This window comes from Mugil cephalus, chromosome 22 (genome assembly GCF_022458985.1).
Source record: "Mugil cephalus isolate CIBA_MC_2020 chromosome 22, CIBA_Mcephalus_1.1, whole genome shotgun sequence".
In the NCBI taxonomy this organism is placed as follows: domain Eukaryota; kingdom Metazoa; phylum Chordata; class Actinopteri; order Mugiliformes; family Mugilidae; genus Mugil; species Mugil cephalus.
The window spans coordinates 7,639,929-7,656,661 of record NC_061791.1 but is presented as its reverse complement, the minus strand read 5'-3'; the positions used below and the strand labels follow the sequence as shown (position 1 = coordinate 7,656,661).

The 16,733-nt window shown below is 40.4% G+C and overlaps 1 protein-coding gene across 1 annotated transcript; it reads right to left on the bottom strand.

The window, feature by feature from the left end:
• Nucleotides 1–1,174: 1,174 nt before the first annotated feature.
• slc6a1l (solute carrier family 6 member 1, like) lies at nucleotides 1,175–16,364 on the bottom strand. The gene is made up of 15 exons (XM_047575115.1): nucleotides 16,070–16,364; nucleotides 12,881–13,246; nucleotides 12,539–12,670; nucleotides 11,865–11,965; nucleotides 10,062–10,171; nucleotides 9,808–9,940; nucleotides 7,387–7,521; nucleotides 7,191–7,294; nucleotides 6,968–7,092; nucleotides 5,909–6,021; nucleotides 5,421–5,552; nucleotides 4,999–5,101; nucleotides 4,685–4,785; nucleotides 3,054–3,221; nucleotides 1,175–2,629 (listed from the first exon to the last, which is right to left on the bottom strand). Exons 2-15 carry the CDS (start codon nucleotides 13,119–13,121, stop codon nucleotides 2,534–2,536), a joined length of 1,794 nt encoding a protein of 597 aa, XP_047431071.1. The 5' UTR covers nucleotides 13,122–13,246; nucleotides 16,070–16,364; the 3' UTR covers nucleotides 1,175–2,533.
• Between the last annotated feature and the right edge of the window lie 369 nt (nucleotides 16,365–16,733).

Sequence of the window (16,733 nt, the reverse complement as noted above, 5' to 3'; positions counted from 1 at the left end):
CTACCTGTCTCTGCAGTATATCAACATGCAATTAAAGATGATTTAAGTCTAATCACCACAATGGTTTGCTTTGGTTATTGGATTCACGAGTGGAAATGGTTGTCATTGTCCCATCAACACGGTGCATCGCAAGACTGGGTTGCATTTACAAACCACAAATAAAACCATGCGAGTCATTATTCTGGTTAGGATTACCTTTATACCAACTGAAAAACACTAAATACTTCAGGCCCAGCACCTAAACTTACACAGGCAACATTAAGGACTAGCTGATAGAAATGCAACAATTAGCCCCAAATAAAAAAAGCTAGTTCCTCCACAATGGTGGAGAACAAAACTGAGGTAAAAGTCCACTCTTCATTAATGCTAATGTTGTTTGATGTCTGCTGGAAATGCAAACACGAAACGAGTTAACTTAACATGCAACTGTTTTCCTGGAAATTAAAATGAAATCACTACCAAAAGTGATGAAAGTTACCTCTACATGTTCAAAATATTCCAGGTTTTGCTTTATTCAGAGGAAATACATGAATGGTCCTGTTAATCAGTTTGTGTATCTGATAAAAGTAAATATTTTTGTCTGCTTTTTCACAAGCAGACAAATATTTTTTCTGATTTTTTCCTCTAGTTTCTTTCTGGACAAGCTTGACATTACAATATTTGCTCACGTCTAAAAGCCTTTTGATAGCGGGGTTTTCTGTAATGTTTAAAATGTTCCTCTTCTGCTTGACTAAAATTGCTACATTCAGGCAAAAAGGCCTAAGTTGACGTATTCAAATGTATGGAAGAGTATTAGGGCCAAAAAAAGGTAGATTTCTTTCTTTTTTTTTTTTATGGAGAAACTTTTGATAAAAGTTGAAATTTTTAGAAAAAAGTCAAATTACAATTTCGAGAAAAAAGACGAAATACATTGTCGAGAATAAAGTCGACCTTGAAACTGGCAGTACCGTATGCATATGGTACCGCCGATACTCCACATAAGAGTATTGGGGCTTAATTAATAATTAGTATTAAGAATTTAAAATTATATTGGATATTGTCCCTATCCGCCCATATAGCCCTGAAGCCAGGCACACACAATCGAACACAGTTTATCCATCCTGCCAAAGACCTCACATTCGCCATGAGTACAGATGGTACAGACGCTTTTTATTTCTACTTTAATTTTTTTTCCCCTCACAGGTGGCCCTAATACTCTTCCGTACAAATGGAATATATAACATTTACATGACTGATATCATACTGATAACACTGGCATATTTGGAATATCAGTGGAATAAAGGTATGCATGGAAACATAAGGAGCAGCCAGATAATTCAGTTTAAAAATTTAATTTAAAAAAAAAAGGGTCCTATGATCCCCGGTCTCATACAAAGGGGGGAACACAGGGATGATCCCATTCCCGGGAGGTGAACGAAACTTCCAGAGCGTCTGTCAGTGTTGGGTTTAAATCTCGTTTCTGCTGCCCCCGAGAGGCCGACGTTAGCCATCTTTCTCATTAGAAGAGTAATTTCTTCGTGGCTAATATGCTACATAAGCTGCTCTAGTGTATGCCCTTATGTGTAAAGCAATTAAAAGTCTGCAGTATAAGGATAAAAAAAATCCAACAAGAAGGAAAAAAATTACAGAGTCAGTACCAGTTAATCTTTGTTGAAGTCATTTTAAAATTTTTCACACTATAGCTGATGTAAGTCGCTAAAAATGGAGTCACAAAGTTCCATTTACTTTGTTTTGTGGATGTTTTTATTGACATATGTGAACCTCACAAAAGGTGCATTTGTATGTTTTTCACAGTTGCTTTGTAGTCTTAAAGTTTTGTTTTATCATCCCATGGTATGAAAAAAAAACTTCTTATTTTTCTTAAAAATATACATACGTAATATAATGAAACGATTATATTATATACAGTTTTCTAATATCTTAAACAAAGTGCCATGAACACTCCTCAATATACATAAGTTCAAACTAAAAACACATATAGCACATCAAAGCTGTGTTAAAATGACAGAGTACGGTAAAAAGCACGTGTGGATTCCATCAGAGAATTAGTGTTTAATGGTAAAAGTGACACTTACTTTGTGGACAACTATATCAAAGCGGTTTGCTTGTTCTTTTAAGCTGCAAGATGAGCAAATAATTATTGATGCTTTTAAAGATTTCAGGTCAAGTTTAACCAGAGTCTTTAATTTCGCTGTACAAAGACATTCATTGCGTTTGTGGTTCAAGATTTACAAGGATGGGGGGAGGATTTACAGTCATGCGTAGCATTTGGATTTTGTACAAAGGTTCATTGTTGAGCTATAGCATTTAATTCGCGGTCAGTTTTCACAGTAAAAGCAGTTATTCTAAACGCTCTAAATTTATCAGAAGAACCTCTTTGCGTTCTTTCCTCATCAGCCAGATTTTTCAGCACAATTTAAAGGAAAACAATCATAATAAAATACTGTAGAGAGCAGACTGTCCAGTTGTCAGGCTTCAGTGTCGACAACATTAAGTCCCGGCAGTCATATCGCATCAACCTGGACCATCCTGGCTAGACGGGAGCTTCGCCCACGCTCCCTGTGTGAGTGAATTCCTCATGCCCTGATGGTTTCTCATCCTCCTGGGAAGTTGTCATCATCCGCCAGCGCTGGTGGCCACGCAAAGAGATTTGCATCAGATTATATGTTGAACAGTAATACAGAAGACGGAGGGTTGAGAGCTGTGGAGTTCTCTTAAAACCGTTGCTTACACTCGGCACAAACCGGATTTGAAAAGCAATAACATCAGCTGTAACGAGGTGTCCTCACCTTTATAATGCTCTTTCCTACCTAACACCAGCATAATGATGTTGGCTTTGAGCCAAACTCATCTTCTCTGTTCATTCCCGAATGACTGCAGCATAAATAAGAAAAGGAAAAAAATCTTGCACTGTCTCCTCTGCTGTTTACTTGGTTTGCTTTCTTTTCTACACTCCCTGCAGTCGTTCTGCACCGGGGCATCCTTGATAGACTTCTGTTTGCCTGGAACAAGCGCACATTGAGAAGACAATGAGTCGTGTGGAAAGTTTGTACCTGTTTGATGCTGCCCTTTGTGGTGCAGAACATGTAGATGACATAGCCTGGGATCAGTATCATAGACGACAAAGCCATGAACCAGCCGATCACTTGGCCCCACATTGGATATACGTACTTCCCCAACGTCAGAGGGGTCATCTCAATGGCACTGAAGGTAAATACCCCCTAAAAAAAAGAAGACACATAGATGAAAATCACGATTTGTTATGAGAGCCTAAAATTATGCTAATGGCTGCTAGCAGCTAATTGGAGGGATTCCTACCAAAAACAGCCCTGACTTAACACAATGTTAGCGACTCTTATTGCACAGCAACACAATTAAATATGATGCATGTTCAGGTAGAATAATAGAGGGACGTTAGCCAAATTGCTAACAGCACTGTAACATGCTAGCAATCACAAAGTTCAAATAGCTTTTAGAAAAGAAATGATTTGTGGACTGTTATTTTGAAGCCTTCAGTGTCATGTTTTGGTCGTCGCCATCTTGGATTTAGTGAACTTGTCAATCACACTTGGCCACGCCCCAAAAGTCTGCCCTCCTTTCTTCACATGGTTTTAAGAAGACTTAAAATTTGCAATTGAGACCATAAACTCCATAAAGAAAAATCTTTATTGAAGCAATAAATCAAGGGAGGTTTAGGCTCATTTCGTTGTAGACTTATATGCAAGTAGAGTCAAAAAGTTACATTCACGTCTTTCATGTAGTTTTTTGTGCTAGCATGCTAACAGTTAATATTCACTAATTAACACTAAATGAAGTCAATGCTAATTTTCATTGGGGTTTTTTTTGGTATTACCAGACTGGAAAAATGTCTGATCGTATTTCATGCAATCCAGTAATCCATTGTCTAGGACATTGGTCTTCAACAGGGGGTCCGTGACCCCTAGGGGGTGCGTGGCGGTACTGCAGGGGAGTAGCAAAATCTTTGGTTGATTACTCATTTTCTTTAAATTTCTTTACACATTGACATGAATCCAACATTTTTTAGTAACGGGATATCTTTCAGTCATCACTTCACTCATTCTCCTGTATCGCTGAATGAGTGAAGTGATGACTGAAAGATATCCCGTTACTAAAAAATGTTGGTTGCACAGCCACCCTACTGTTGCACATGTTTGAAATAAAAAAAAAAGAATATTATACTGTGTATTATTTGAAAGCTTAATATTGAATGCAAAATGATGCACATTTATAAATAGCACTAAGCCGAGTTAACACATATAGTTGGTAGGGGGTTCCTACTTAATCTCTCCATTGGTTCGTGGGTCGTTTCTCTGTGTCTTAAAATCTGCAAATTATAAAATGATCACTGTTGCACTTTTGTCCTTTTATCACTTAATTTGCCTTCTATTTCCGTTCACAGTGCACTACAGTGATAAAGACATTGCCATGATTTCCCCCAGGGGCCCGACAGGCCATGAGATGAAGTACAAATCACCTCATGGCAAAAAAAGAACCCATGGCAGCAATGACATCAATCCTCCGCCTATTGGCACCTGCACGCTACAGCTCGATGGGCGCATAGATCTCCTTGAGCGAGGAGGAAGCTTGACTAAGAATAACACATTCAAAGAGTTGAGCAGGTTAAAGGCCAGGGAGGTTTAATCAATAATACTTCTTTTCCTACCAGGCAAATCAGAGGTGTGAAGAACATCCAACAATACTTCCACCAGGCACATGGCCGATAGCCAATCATGTCCTCGATGTTCTTATAAAATCTTTCAGCTCCTGTGGTATAAAGAGAGGAGGACAAAGAGGGTGTTATCAGAGACAGGGAAGTAGATGCATGTCATTTCCTGTTGGACGGCTATGTACAGTCTTTATGCTTCAGTGTCCATGCTTTTTATTCAGATTATCTCAAATTATTTCAACTGTGCATTTAATTTTAGTCTGCAACATTTGTCTTAATCAGGCAACTGTAGAAATGAAAGATTTTCCTACCATAAAACCAGGCTATGGAAACGGTTTCAAAGAAGACGAGGTAGAGAAGACACATCCCGCTGGCGGAGTAGTAATCAAACAGCTTGAACACGTACAGGCCGCCCTGAGAGATTTCAGCACACATACAGACAGATGCACGCGCCTGCATTTAGAGCCGGCATATTAACACCCTCTATTTATTGAATAAAATATGCGCGTTGAACGCACACCGCAGGTTGTTGTGGGATCGCTTTGTCATTATGTATAATGCACGAGTTCTTTTACCTCGTGTCAGGAACGGTGTTGTTGGGTTTTAAAACGGTCTTTATAACATTCAATCTCGCATGAGTTAGCACGTGGGCTGTGGACAGTGCACACCTGAACAGTTTGGACTTCATGACCATATAGAAAGCGTTTGATATACAGAGGTGTGGATGCTACACCTGTGTGATGTTGGAGAAGCCGATGATGAAGGAGATCAAGCAGACGATGAGGATGAAGATCTTCTTCCTCTTCCTCAGCACCATGGGATATTCATCCATGAGGGCTGTGATGAAGCCTTCTACTGTGCAGAACTAAAACATAGCATTATGAAGAGGCATGGGTCAGGGATGTAAACCCAACTTTCTGGAAATTGAAATTTCTTACCAGGAATTCAAAAACTCCCCGAGTTATGCTCATTTTTGCTAATCTAGCCTCAAGCTTCTAGTCTCAAGGAGAGATAACTGGCAGGCTGAAAAGGTCAGGTGACCTTTCTTTTTAACTCTAAACCTTCAGGTTATCTTTAATTTAAAAATATTTACTCTCACTTAAGCTCACTTGAGGCAATTTATAAGATTTCTAAAGCTGAAAAAATTCTCTTGACTAAATCAAAGTCCTGCAACCAGACTTTGTTACGCACAAGTTCAAGTTGCAAGAGCATTCCTCATACCTGACTGTCCAGGCCCAGCATCATGAGCATGGAGAAGAAGAGGATGGCCCATAGAGAGGACATGGGAAGCTGGGTGACAGCCTGAGGATAAGCCAAAAACGCCAAACCTGGACCTAAATGGCACAAACAAGATGCATTATGAATTACATATGCTTTATCTGCAATGTATGTGGCACCATATAGGGGGAAAAGGTAGCACAATTCCAGACAGACAGAAAATTATTAAATCGTCATCATAAAAATATAATTTTGTAATGTAATAATAAAATATAAAAGTAAAATAAGTGATCTTTTTGGGAAGAATACTGAGCAATTACCCCTGTGACTCTGCATGAAATGGTTTATTCCTGCCTCAGCGCATCGGTTACAGACACAGCTACTAGATCCTTAGACATAATAAATTATTACTATGGCTACATCAGTCACTATGCTGCCCAGTAGAAAAGAAAAATTGGGTTTTAAAAAAAGGTAAAAGGAATCATGTTAATGTGTATTTAAATACATCTCATTTTGTAGGGAAAATTTTAAAAATATATATAAAATACATCTAATCAACCAAAGATTTTGAGACCCCCTTGCAGTACCCCCGTGGACCCCCTAGGGGTCATGTACCCGGTGTTGAACACTTGCTCTATACTGTAGTTTGTGAGAATCTGTTATGAAGTTATGAATCGTGTTCATAGTGCAATAAACATTTTGCCCATTTTTCGTGATTTAGATTTTTACTCTTTTTGTTATTTTATTCTCTTGCTCTTATTTTATGTACCGCTCTTCGCCCTCCTAATTGCTCGATTTTCTACATTTTTGAAAAGTTTCACAACAGTAAAAAGGTCTTGATTTTTCTGGTCTGATTCGAAATTCAAATGACCGAGTGGGGAGTGGGGCCCAATGTGATGTTTTTTCATGGAATCCAAAATTCCTGGCAGCGCCCCGGCATATAAGCATTTGCAAAAGTGCATATCTGAATATCATGAATGATATCATGAATGTTTCCAGCACACATACTGTTAAAAAAAGGAACATAATCTGTGACCCTTTCTTATCTGTTAGGGTTAATACCTGATGCAGCCAGTTCCTGTACAGGTTTCTTAGTGATGTAGGACATGAACCCTACGATGGAGAAGATGACAAATCCTGCAAACATGCTAGTGCAGGAGTTGATGCAGCACACAATGATGGAATCCCTGAAGAGATAAACCACCACAATGAAGAGTTAGGATAAAAGAAAAAGATAAGCTATGACAGAGGGTGGGAAAAAAAAGCTTTGATTTCCTGTCCTTACTTGTAGACGTCATTGTGGTACGTGTTGTAGCTTCCCAGCGCGATGAGCGAGCCCAGGCCTAATCCGTAGGAGAAGAAGATCTGAGTTGCAGCGTCTAGCCACACCTGAGAGACAGCAGAAGCAAATCCAGTTCAATGCCAGTGTTTGTCTGTGGCGGACACGATTGTGAGCTTCGCCGTGCGCGAACAGTGTGTACCTCAGATCGGATGAGCTTATTGAAGTCTGGGGTGATGTAGAAGAGGATTCCGTCGATGGCCCCGGGAAGTGTGACTCCTCGGAAGAACAGGATGAACAGCATGAAGTAGGGATAGGTGGCTGAGAAATACACCACCTAAGAGAGACGAGATAAGCTCTTTTCAGGTGTGAGTTTAATCTGACACATGGGTTTTAGCTAAAAATGATTAGTCGTACAGTAACTTTGGCATCTGTGTTTGTTAAGGTTAGGAATAATCACAATCGCAAACAAGCCATTTAAATAAGTCTTAAATAAGTACGTGCTGCAAACACCCGGTGGCAACAGTGCACAGAAAGTATATGCAGGACGTGGCCTGCATTTCTGTGGCATAATCATTACACTTAATTGGTAATGTCCGTCAAAGCCAGGGCCTTGGAGGAATTCATTTTTTTCTCGCTGCTCTCAGAAGCCACACATTAAAATCCAATTATTCCTGGCAGGGAATGTGCAAATGTGTTTCTGCTCATACACTCCGCTTCGACTGATGATAGTTTAAAAATCACAGCCAGCATGAAGAGTTGTTTTCTTTTTCTCCTCTCCTATCAACTCTAAATCTTTCAAAATGACATAAAAGAAGAACTAATATACTGAGACGGGGTTTTTCAGGTTGCTGCTGTTAGGCTCTCGGGCCAATTAACAGGTCCTCTGCTCTGTTCTGACGTTATAAAGACACAAACCTTACAATATAGAGGTGTTTAAATAACATCAGGATACGAGGATCATCCACAGTCAGTATGTTTAAAAAGAGGAGGAAACTAAACTGAAACATTGTCGTCTCTCCGATAGATCAGCTAAAAATCACAAATTAAGTAAAGTGGGCAAGTAGCTTTAAATGTTCCACCTGCTTGACTGGAACCTCTCAGCTGAGCCTAATGGACCATCATTCACGTCGGTGTTAGCTTGGGATCAATAGACGATCAATCAAATTCGCCCTTTTGGAAGCCCACTTTTTCAGCTTCTGGCACAGATCGATAGCTTTTGAAGCAGTAATAAGAAGTATCTGACTGCGCTGCATCCTCTTTGAGACTAATATATTGCACAAAAAGCAGAAGAAGAGGAGAAACAAGATGTTTACATGGGCAACAGACCGATTAATTATGGTTCCCGGAGCAAGATATGTCGCAAATGACAAAACAAACTCGCTAGAAGCACATTAGTTGCGTCGGTTTTTGGAGGGGGCCACTGGACTAATGGATACAAATTGAGATGCTTTGATTTTAAAGCATGGCAACATACACCGATCGGCCACAAGATTAAAACCACTGTCAGGAGAATAACATTCAATCAAACTTTATATATACAGTATATATAGCACTTTTCCTACCAAAAAAGCAACCAAAAGAAATGAAAACAAAATCGCGAAACGGGCACCACATATCAGACACATATGAACACACTCAGAGCATTACAATAATCAACAGGTGGCTAAATTCTTACGATGGTAAAAACCTATTATGCAGACATTATTTACAGTTTGTGATATCTCAAAATCAAGTCGTTTTGGTAAAGGTTTCTCTCTTTCAGGACCGTTCAGGACCAATGACTAAAACCTCTGTTTTGTCCTGGTTGAGCTGCAGGAAGTTCTCTGCCGTCCATAAAGCAATATCTAAAATACAAGTTTAAAAGGGCATCAATAGGCCCTGTGTCATCAGGAGACAAAGCGCGTAGATACAGCAGCGTATCATCAGCATAACTATAGAGGCTGATGCCTTGTCTCCCGATAACAATAGCATGTAGCTATAGGTTAAAAAAGAGTTGGGCCTAGAACTGAGCCCTAAGGAACCCCACACTCAATCTCATGGATTCCTTGTACTTGCACAAGAGGGACCTTCACAATATTAGGAAGATGGTCATAATGTTATGCCTGATCGATGTAAGCCCAGCTCAGGGATGATGATAACATACTGATGTGTAATTTGCTTGCATGCTAACATGTGCTAATTAAACACATAGTAAAGCAGTGGGGACATCTGATCATGACTGATTCAATTTGGATGTAAATAAATTAATATATTAAGATAATGAAATAAAAATGGTAATGCATTGCAAGAGTTGTTTTTAGTGTCTTGCAAACTTTTACATCTCAAACTGAACCGCGGTAAACCAGCTGACCTCACCATCCTTAGATGCTAGTACCACTAAGAATAGAATATTTAACTGTTTGTAATTCTGAATCCACTTTTATTTGATTCCACCCAGGCACCAACAGCAGGAGGTCTGCTCCCTGAGAAGGGTCATGTTTGCATGATTGCAGCTTTAATAAGCAAGAGGGGCTTGGATAAAGAAGACTGTGTAATGTTGCAAAAGCAATCGGAGGTCAAAGGAAGTGTCGGGCACAGAAATAAAAGGACAGAGTTAAGAAAAACTTCTGTGGAGTCTGACCTTCCCCGTCCACTCCACTCCTTTCCAGATTGAGAAGTAGACGAGGACCCACGCCAGCGCCAGAGTGCCCACCAAGGGCCAGCGCACCTCTCCCGGCTCCTCCAGACCACCTGACATCTGGTGCATGTTACGCCTGCAGAAACACACACATACACTGGATTCAGACAGAGGAAGGTACAAGCGTCTCCCAGAAATAGCTCCTGTACTCGTTGATGTTGCGGAGCGTCCGGTGGCATCCCGTATCACTGACTCACTCCCAGAACTCGGTGACAGCGCTGGTGAGGTTGGTGGTGTCTGTCAGACTGTAGTTGGAAAAACATTTCTCTGTGTTCCAGGGGTTATCACAGCTTTGCCAAGGCAGCTCCTGCAAACACACACACACACAGTATCTGTGAACACAAACATGCAGGACAAAACATCACGGATTTTAGTAGGTCCACTGTTTTAGAGTGGATTTATCCATATCTCATATAAAGTCAAAGCAATGGGCTTAACACAAGCTTCCACCTTTACTTTACCAGAAATAAAAGTTTACTTGAATCTCCTTGACTCTTTGGTCGCCTGTTTTTTTTTTTTTTCTGTGACTCAGCAGCCTCGAAAAGCACAAAGACTTTTCAGAACAAAGGACACAGAGACAGAAAGGCAAACCATCCAACAGTGAAAATGACATTTAGTGAACCGACTATGCTTTCGACCTTCAGGTGAAAACACTGCGCTCAAAAAAAAAAAAAAATTCCCCACCACAAGAGGCTCGTGCCTGCAAAGTCTTTAAATTCCTGCCACCAGGCCTCTTTGAGCCAGGCCGCTGCGCAATGAAATAACAAAGCAGAGAAAGAAACCCATTGTAGAATGATGGAGGTGGTAAACAAGTCGTAAATGTTGGTGACTTCTGGATGAGGTGATGGAAGATTGGCTTGCTGCAGTCAGGTACAAAACACAAATAAAAATCTGGAAGTGAAATTCAATCTAATAGGACTTTGAGCTTTGCGGCGGTATATATATTTTTTTTCAGCCACTTGGGGGCAACATAAACAACACAGTACGAACTTTAAAGTGTTGATTGCTTTCAAAGAACAACATGGAGAGTTATTGGCATTCCTTTTTGTTTTGTATCCAGCTTTTATCTTGGCCAAATGTGTGAAAATTGTTTGTGCTACTGAAAAAAACGGTGTTCACAACACATATTATTACCAACAGCATATTAGGAAAAAAAATGCTACATATCTACACATTTAGCAAACTTTTAGCTGTTTTATTGTTCGCATAAAGCCATGCTTCTAAACAACTGAAGACTATAGCTCTAATTTACACTTTTAGTTCAGTTTGTTTTTAGTTTGTTTTGGTCTCCACTGACTGCAGACGGAGGGAAATGGCACTTGTTTGCTGTTGCACTGTTTGCTAGCTGATGTTTATTTCTCTGCAGGTAGTGTTACAGAGAGTTTTCCAGGCTTTTTCCGGCTGAAAACGAATCAGAACACTAATATGAGGCGGCTGTGGATCAGTCTAAAATCTAGAGCATAGGTCTTTGGTTGATTAGACATTTTTCATATATATATATACTGTATATATAGCTGAGCTTATACAGCAAAAGAAAACCTAAACAGAGGACACAATAATACAAAACATGTGAAAACATTAAAATAAATAAATAAATAAAATAATAGGACTATTAAAATAAGTTATTGTTTAAGAACTACAAAATGAAAACTTGCATCTTTATTCTGACTCTGTGCTCTCCTCTTCTCTCCTCATCATAAATGCCTCATATTCTGTGTTGTTTTTTAACCTGAGGTGCTTCATAAGTTTTGTTATTGTTGCCACAACTCAATAGTTTAGTTACTTTCCACTGTGTTCCTATGCTGCCTCTCATTACTGAAGTATCGAAAGTATTGACATTTTGATGTGAGAATCGATTTTAGTGGCATTGGAAGTGTCGATGTGACATGGCCACAATGCTTTAAAAAGTCACAGTGTCGCATTCACAACTCTGCTTTCAAGTCGGCTGAACAATCAGTCAGTTGATGCAGATCGAGGGTTTATTTTTCATCATTACGTACCGAAGCAAAGGAGTTGAACAAGTAGTAAAGAGCCCAGGCAATGATGATGATGTAGTAGATGTTGAGCCAGAAGGACAGGACCACTGCAGCCAGACCAACACCTTTAGAGGGAAGAGACACCGGCATTGTACTGTGAAACATTTTAAAGGTCAGCTAACATGCAAAGTCAGATGAAATATAAGATGTAAGGTACAAATGTCAACTCTATATACCGACAGTGACTAGAGCAATAACTTTGCCTGACAGAGAAAAGAAATATGGTGTCTCTCAGCATCACCTTCCTCATCATGTTTCTAATGTTTACTTGCCTCTGGCTTTGAGCAAAAAAAAAAAAAAAAACTTGGCGCAGCACCAGCCTCACTATCAACTACTGCTGTCGGTGCTGGCTGCAGATAAAATGTGCTTCACTCTTTGGTGCGTGGAGACAATGAGAGGTATAATTGCTACCGCCAAACAGAAAAGATGTTTAAATAAAGACTAAACTAAATAAAAAGCAAAACTCTTTTTGCTTTTGTCATTTTTGTTTAAAGAGACAGTGTGTTGCCAAGTTAGGGTTGTGAAAAGAAACAGTTAAACCGCCAAAAACTGAAAAGACTTTCAATCAGTGCTGACGCATCAATGTTTTACCTCTAGCAGTTGAACAAAAGACAGGTTTTTACAAAAACCTGTGTTACCTTTCATCATGGGGATGAGTTTCCACACGCCCAGTCCTCCCACTGAGGTGAACTGTCCCAGAGACGTCTCCAGGAAGAACAGGGGTATCCCAGCAAACACCAGGGTCAAAAAGTATGGGATCAGGAAGGCTCCTGGCACACAAAATATATGAGAAGATCATAATAAAGCATCACTGTTGCACTGTGACAGCCTGACTTTATCATATTAAGAAGTCTCTGAAACATAATAAAATAAAATTATTAATTTTCTTCATTTTAGAAGTAAAAATAAAACTGCAAAAGACTGCATTCATGGAGCAAATCAATACTTATCATTGCAGGTTGCATACTTTGGCCACTTACCTCCACCATTCTTTCCACACAAATACGGAAACCTCCAGACGTTTCCTAAACCGATGGCATATCCCACACACGACAGCAGGAAATCGAACTTGCCCTTCCAGCTTCCCCTGTCGGGCGGCTCCTCCTTTTTCTCCTCTCCGTCTGCAGGGGGCGCCAGCGCATTCAGCTCCTCAAAGGGAACTGCTTGTTTGACCTCTGTTGGGGAGTTTAAGTCCACCGTGCTCTGTCCAGTCTTCCCCATGATGGGACCTCTACGGACCAGTGGGGTCTTAAAGCCACCGAGTCCTTAAAGTCTCTTGTTGTCTGAGTTTTGATCTCAGCTGGACGGATGAAAGACGGTGTGCAGACACAGGATATGCAGAAAGGCTGTACAAAAAAGGAAAAGAAAAAGGCAAAGGAATGTGTATTTGTATGGTTTTATCTATTCTAAACATTTAAAGCATTTTTAGTGGAGGGAAACACTACTCAAATTACAATTTACTGATGTTGAGACATTTTTATGGCCTTTTACAACCTTTTTATGAACTAGAGCTAAACTACTCTAAAGTTCATTCGCTATAGCACAAATCTCAGAAATCACTGGAGTTCCTGCACTAGAAAAGATGAAATAGAGGACATAAAAAAAAGACGGATGTGCACCAAAGAGGACACATTTTCCTGAACACAGGTGACGACTTGATATCAGATGGGTCCGGGCTCAGGCTGACACCTTAGCTACAGCAACTTTAGACTCTCTTTGATTTGTCTTTAAAGGCCCCGACTAATCGAACTGACTTCAAAGATCTAGCAGTGATGAAGGCGTTGTATCATGTCGCACTTGTGAGCCAAAAAGTTGCACTCTATTACATCGCAAAAACTGTAGCAGTTCTCTCTGCATCGGCCTAAGAGGCAATAACCCTCCCAAACAGCAGGTGGCAGTAGTCTGTATTCAACGTTCCAAAGTGAGAACAGAAAGGGCTAGGACTGACAGACTTTTGGCAACGGTGTCGGGCGTAAATCTAGGATCACAGATTCTCATTGACCACCAGACACCAGTCAACTGGATGACCGTCAGCTTTATGTGTCACTTCTCTAATCCAGCTACAGCTACTGTCAATAGATTACCCATCCGAGAGCTCATTAAAGAGCACACTGAGCCCTAACCCTAAGGCTAACTTTAAGCATTGATCTTTAACCCGTTGTGGGGCAAGGAACCATATTTGGCAACTTCGGCACACATTTTAAATTGCGTCCTTTGTGACTTCAGATCAAGGAGACATTTTCAGGTCAAACGGGGTCCCCTTGTACTTTGTATTCCTTGTTAGTTTTAATATCACAGGGACCACAGCTGAAAATTAGCAACTGTGCTAGCATATTTCCAATTTTTGCTCATGTTTGATTGACATGCACTGTCCCTGACCAAATAAACACAAAGTATTAAGTACTAAGAAGAAGTGTCCTAATGATGTGTAATGTGATAATGTTGACAAGTGCCTGAATCATCACTTTTGTTGTAATGCTCTAAATGCATGTTTACATTTGTTTACCACTTAAGGGCAAGGAGCCACATATGGTAAATGCATTAATCTTGATTTTCTACATTTTCTCTTCAACCTTTTTCAGGCCAAGGACTCCAAACTGATGGAGAGATTAAGTAGGGACCCCCTACCTACTATATGTGTTCTATATTAACCTCAGCCTAGTGCTGTTTATAAATATGCATTATTATCACCATTTTCATTCAATATTAAGCTATCCCTTTACTAAAATATGTTTGTCTCTTTCTTCACAAGTACAGTGAAAAAAAAAAAGCAATCACAACTTCCAAAGCCAAAGTGATGCCCTCATATGTCTCCCAGTTGTCCTGCAAATGGAGCTGGAGCTGGAGTCAGGAAAAGTTGTTTGTTGGTGAATACGATTCTGTTCTATTTACAGATTATAAAAATAGTTCATTAAATTTTCATCAGATTAAAAATGGTATACATAATTAGCACTCATCGAAATGGCGCCAAACATGCAACATTAGCTTGGCGGCACAGTCCAGGCCATCCCTGAGAACAACACTCTTTATTCCTCCTGACCAGCCTCCAGCTGCGCTCTTCCTTCTAATCCTTTACACAGTGAGGAGCAGCCTGCGACCACGTGCTTTCAACAAACACAGGACCTCGCTACCGTCGACATTACTGCTCGCGAATTACTGTCAGTCTGGAGATCGCAATCAGCTTCGTGGCAAGGGCAGGTCATTGTTGTTGGAATAATAGCACATTTGCACCAATAATTGTTGATTGCCCACACAACTCATGCATGGAGAGCATCACGTGGTCAGGAAGTCTGAGCGCTGGGAGGAAGTTGCTGATTTGTGGTTTGTGACTATTGATTGACCCAGAAATTGTCCGAATTGCTTCACGCCTCTGCTCGAGGTTAATTACAAGCCGCTTGCTGATATATTTCCCAGAGAGAAGCTCAAACCTGATTATTTATTTATTTATTTGTTTTTCTGAGTAATTTCTTTGCTTTTTATGACACTTAGCTGCTGTTCTGAATTTATGTATTGTGTCTAATTCATTCCACCCAGTGCTTTTCTTTTTTTCAAAGAATTCAAATTCATTTTCAGTCGCTGTATCCTACGACGAAAAAGCCTCTGTAGCATTTCACAGATGTCTCATTTGTGCCTGTGAGCCTTTGATGATAAAAATAAGCTTCGCCAGAGCGCGCCACATGCCGCGCACGACTCCGGTGAACGTACAAACTCCACATTACAAAAAAAAAATTAAAATATATATGTCGTTTAAGGCAAAAGAAAAGTTTTAATATTTTAATCAATATTGATGAAACAAAATTCACACAGATATTTCAGCTGTGCGGCGTTTCCGCGCTGAGTGAAAAATACTCAGTTGTGCATAATGGCGTGAAATGATCACAAATGTGCTTTCAAATTGTTGTCTAGGTGGTGTCCAGGCACCTGCTTCAAAAGCGAACCAATAATATGAAACACATCAGAAATTCCCTTTGAGAGTGCCATCCATTTAGATTCAAAGGATTTCGTGCTGTTTTTGAAAGCGAGGACTTTTCTTTTTTATTTATTTTTTTATTTTTTTATTTCAGCTTTCACAAGCAGAAAACTTTTGTCATTTGCCACCAATCACGGCACCTGCAATCCAAAAACCACGTTAAAAGTCGGCGGGACCAGGGGGAATGAAATCGACTCACCTGAGAGATTTCCAACTTCTTTTGTCAGGTCATTGGCTTCGGTCCTGCAGCCAGCACAAAAGTTTCAAAACGTATCATCCACGGGAAATCTTCAAGCCGATCCTACGGGTCCAGAGGAAGCCGCGATGCATCTGGTGCCTGGTTTTTTGATTTGGCACCTCGCTCTGGCCCCTGCTCTGTATTTTGGAGGACTTGCGCCTCTTCCTGTGTCTGGTATCGAGTGGCTGATAATAAAGTTCGACCTGTGTGTCTGCTTTGATTACTGCTCACTTCTGACTGGTGAGGCCCCGCGGCCATCTGATGGGGAGATACAGTCTATCAATTGGCCAACTCGGGTGGGAAATGCTAGCAGCAGCAGCTACAGTGAGTGTGTGTGTGTGTGTGTGTTCGTCAGGCATGTGTGTTTGTTGTGATGGCTGAACTCGGCCCTTGCCAGCACCGTTACCATGGTATTTCCCAGCAAAGAAGGGCCTGATCAATGAAAGGGCTCGTGGAGTTTTGGAAAATGAAACCAGAGACGGCTGCTGGCAGGGACCCGCTAAATGTACTGTATGAGCGTGAAGTCGTGCCAGCGTCGGACTCGGAATCAAATGAAATGGCCGAATATTCCTCCACAGTGTCATCGCTTGAGTGGTTCAAAATATAGGGCAGATGAAACATATCA

Bases quoted from the DNA above. Each gene is read 5' to 3' on its own strand.
- slc6a1l (XM_047575115.1), bottom strand. From the start codon at position 13,121: ATGGGGAAGACTGGACAGAGCACGGTGGACTTAAACTCCCCAACAGAG. The intron at 12,671-12,880 runs GTAAGTGGCCAA...TTTGTGTGCCAG, and splicing joins GTGTGGAAAGAATGGTGGAG to GAGCCTTCCTGATCCCATAC. The intron at 7,093-7,190 runs GTAAGGACAGGA...TTATCTCTTCAG, and splicing joins TACCACAATGACGTCTACAA to GGATTCCATCATTGTGTGCT.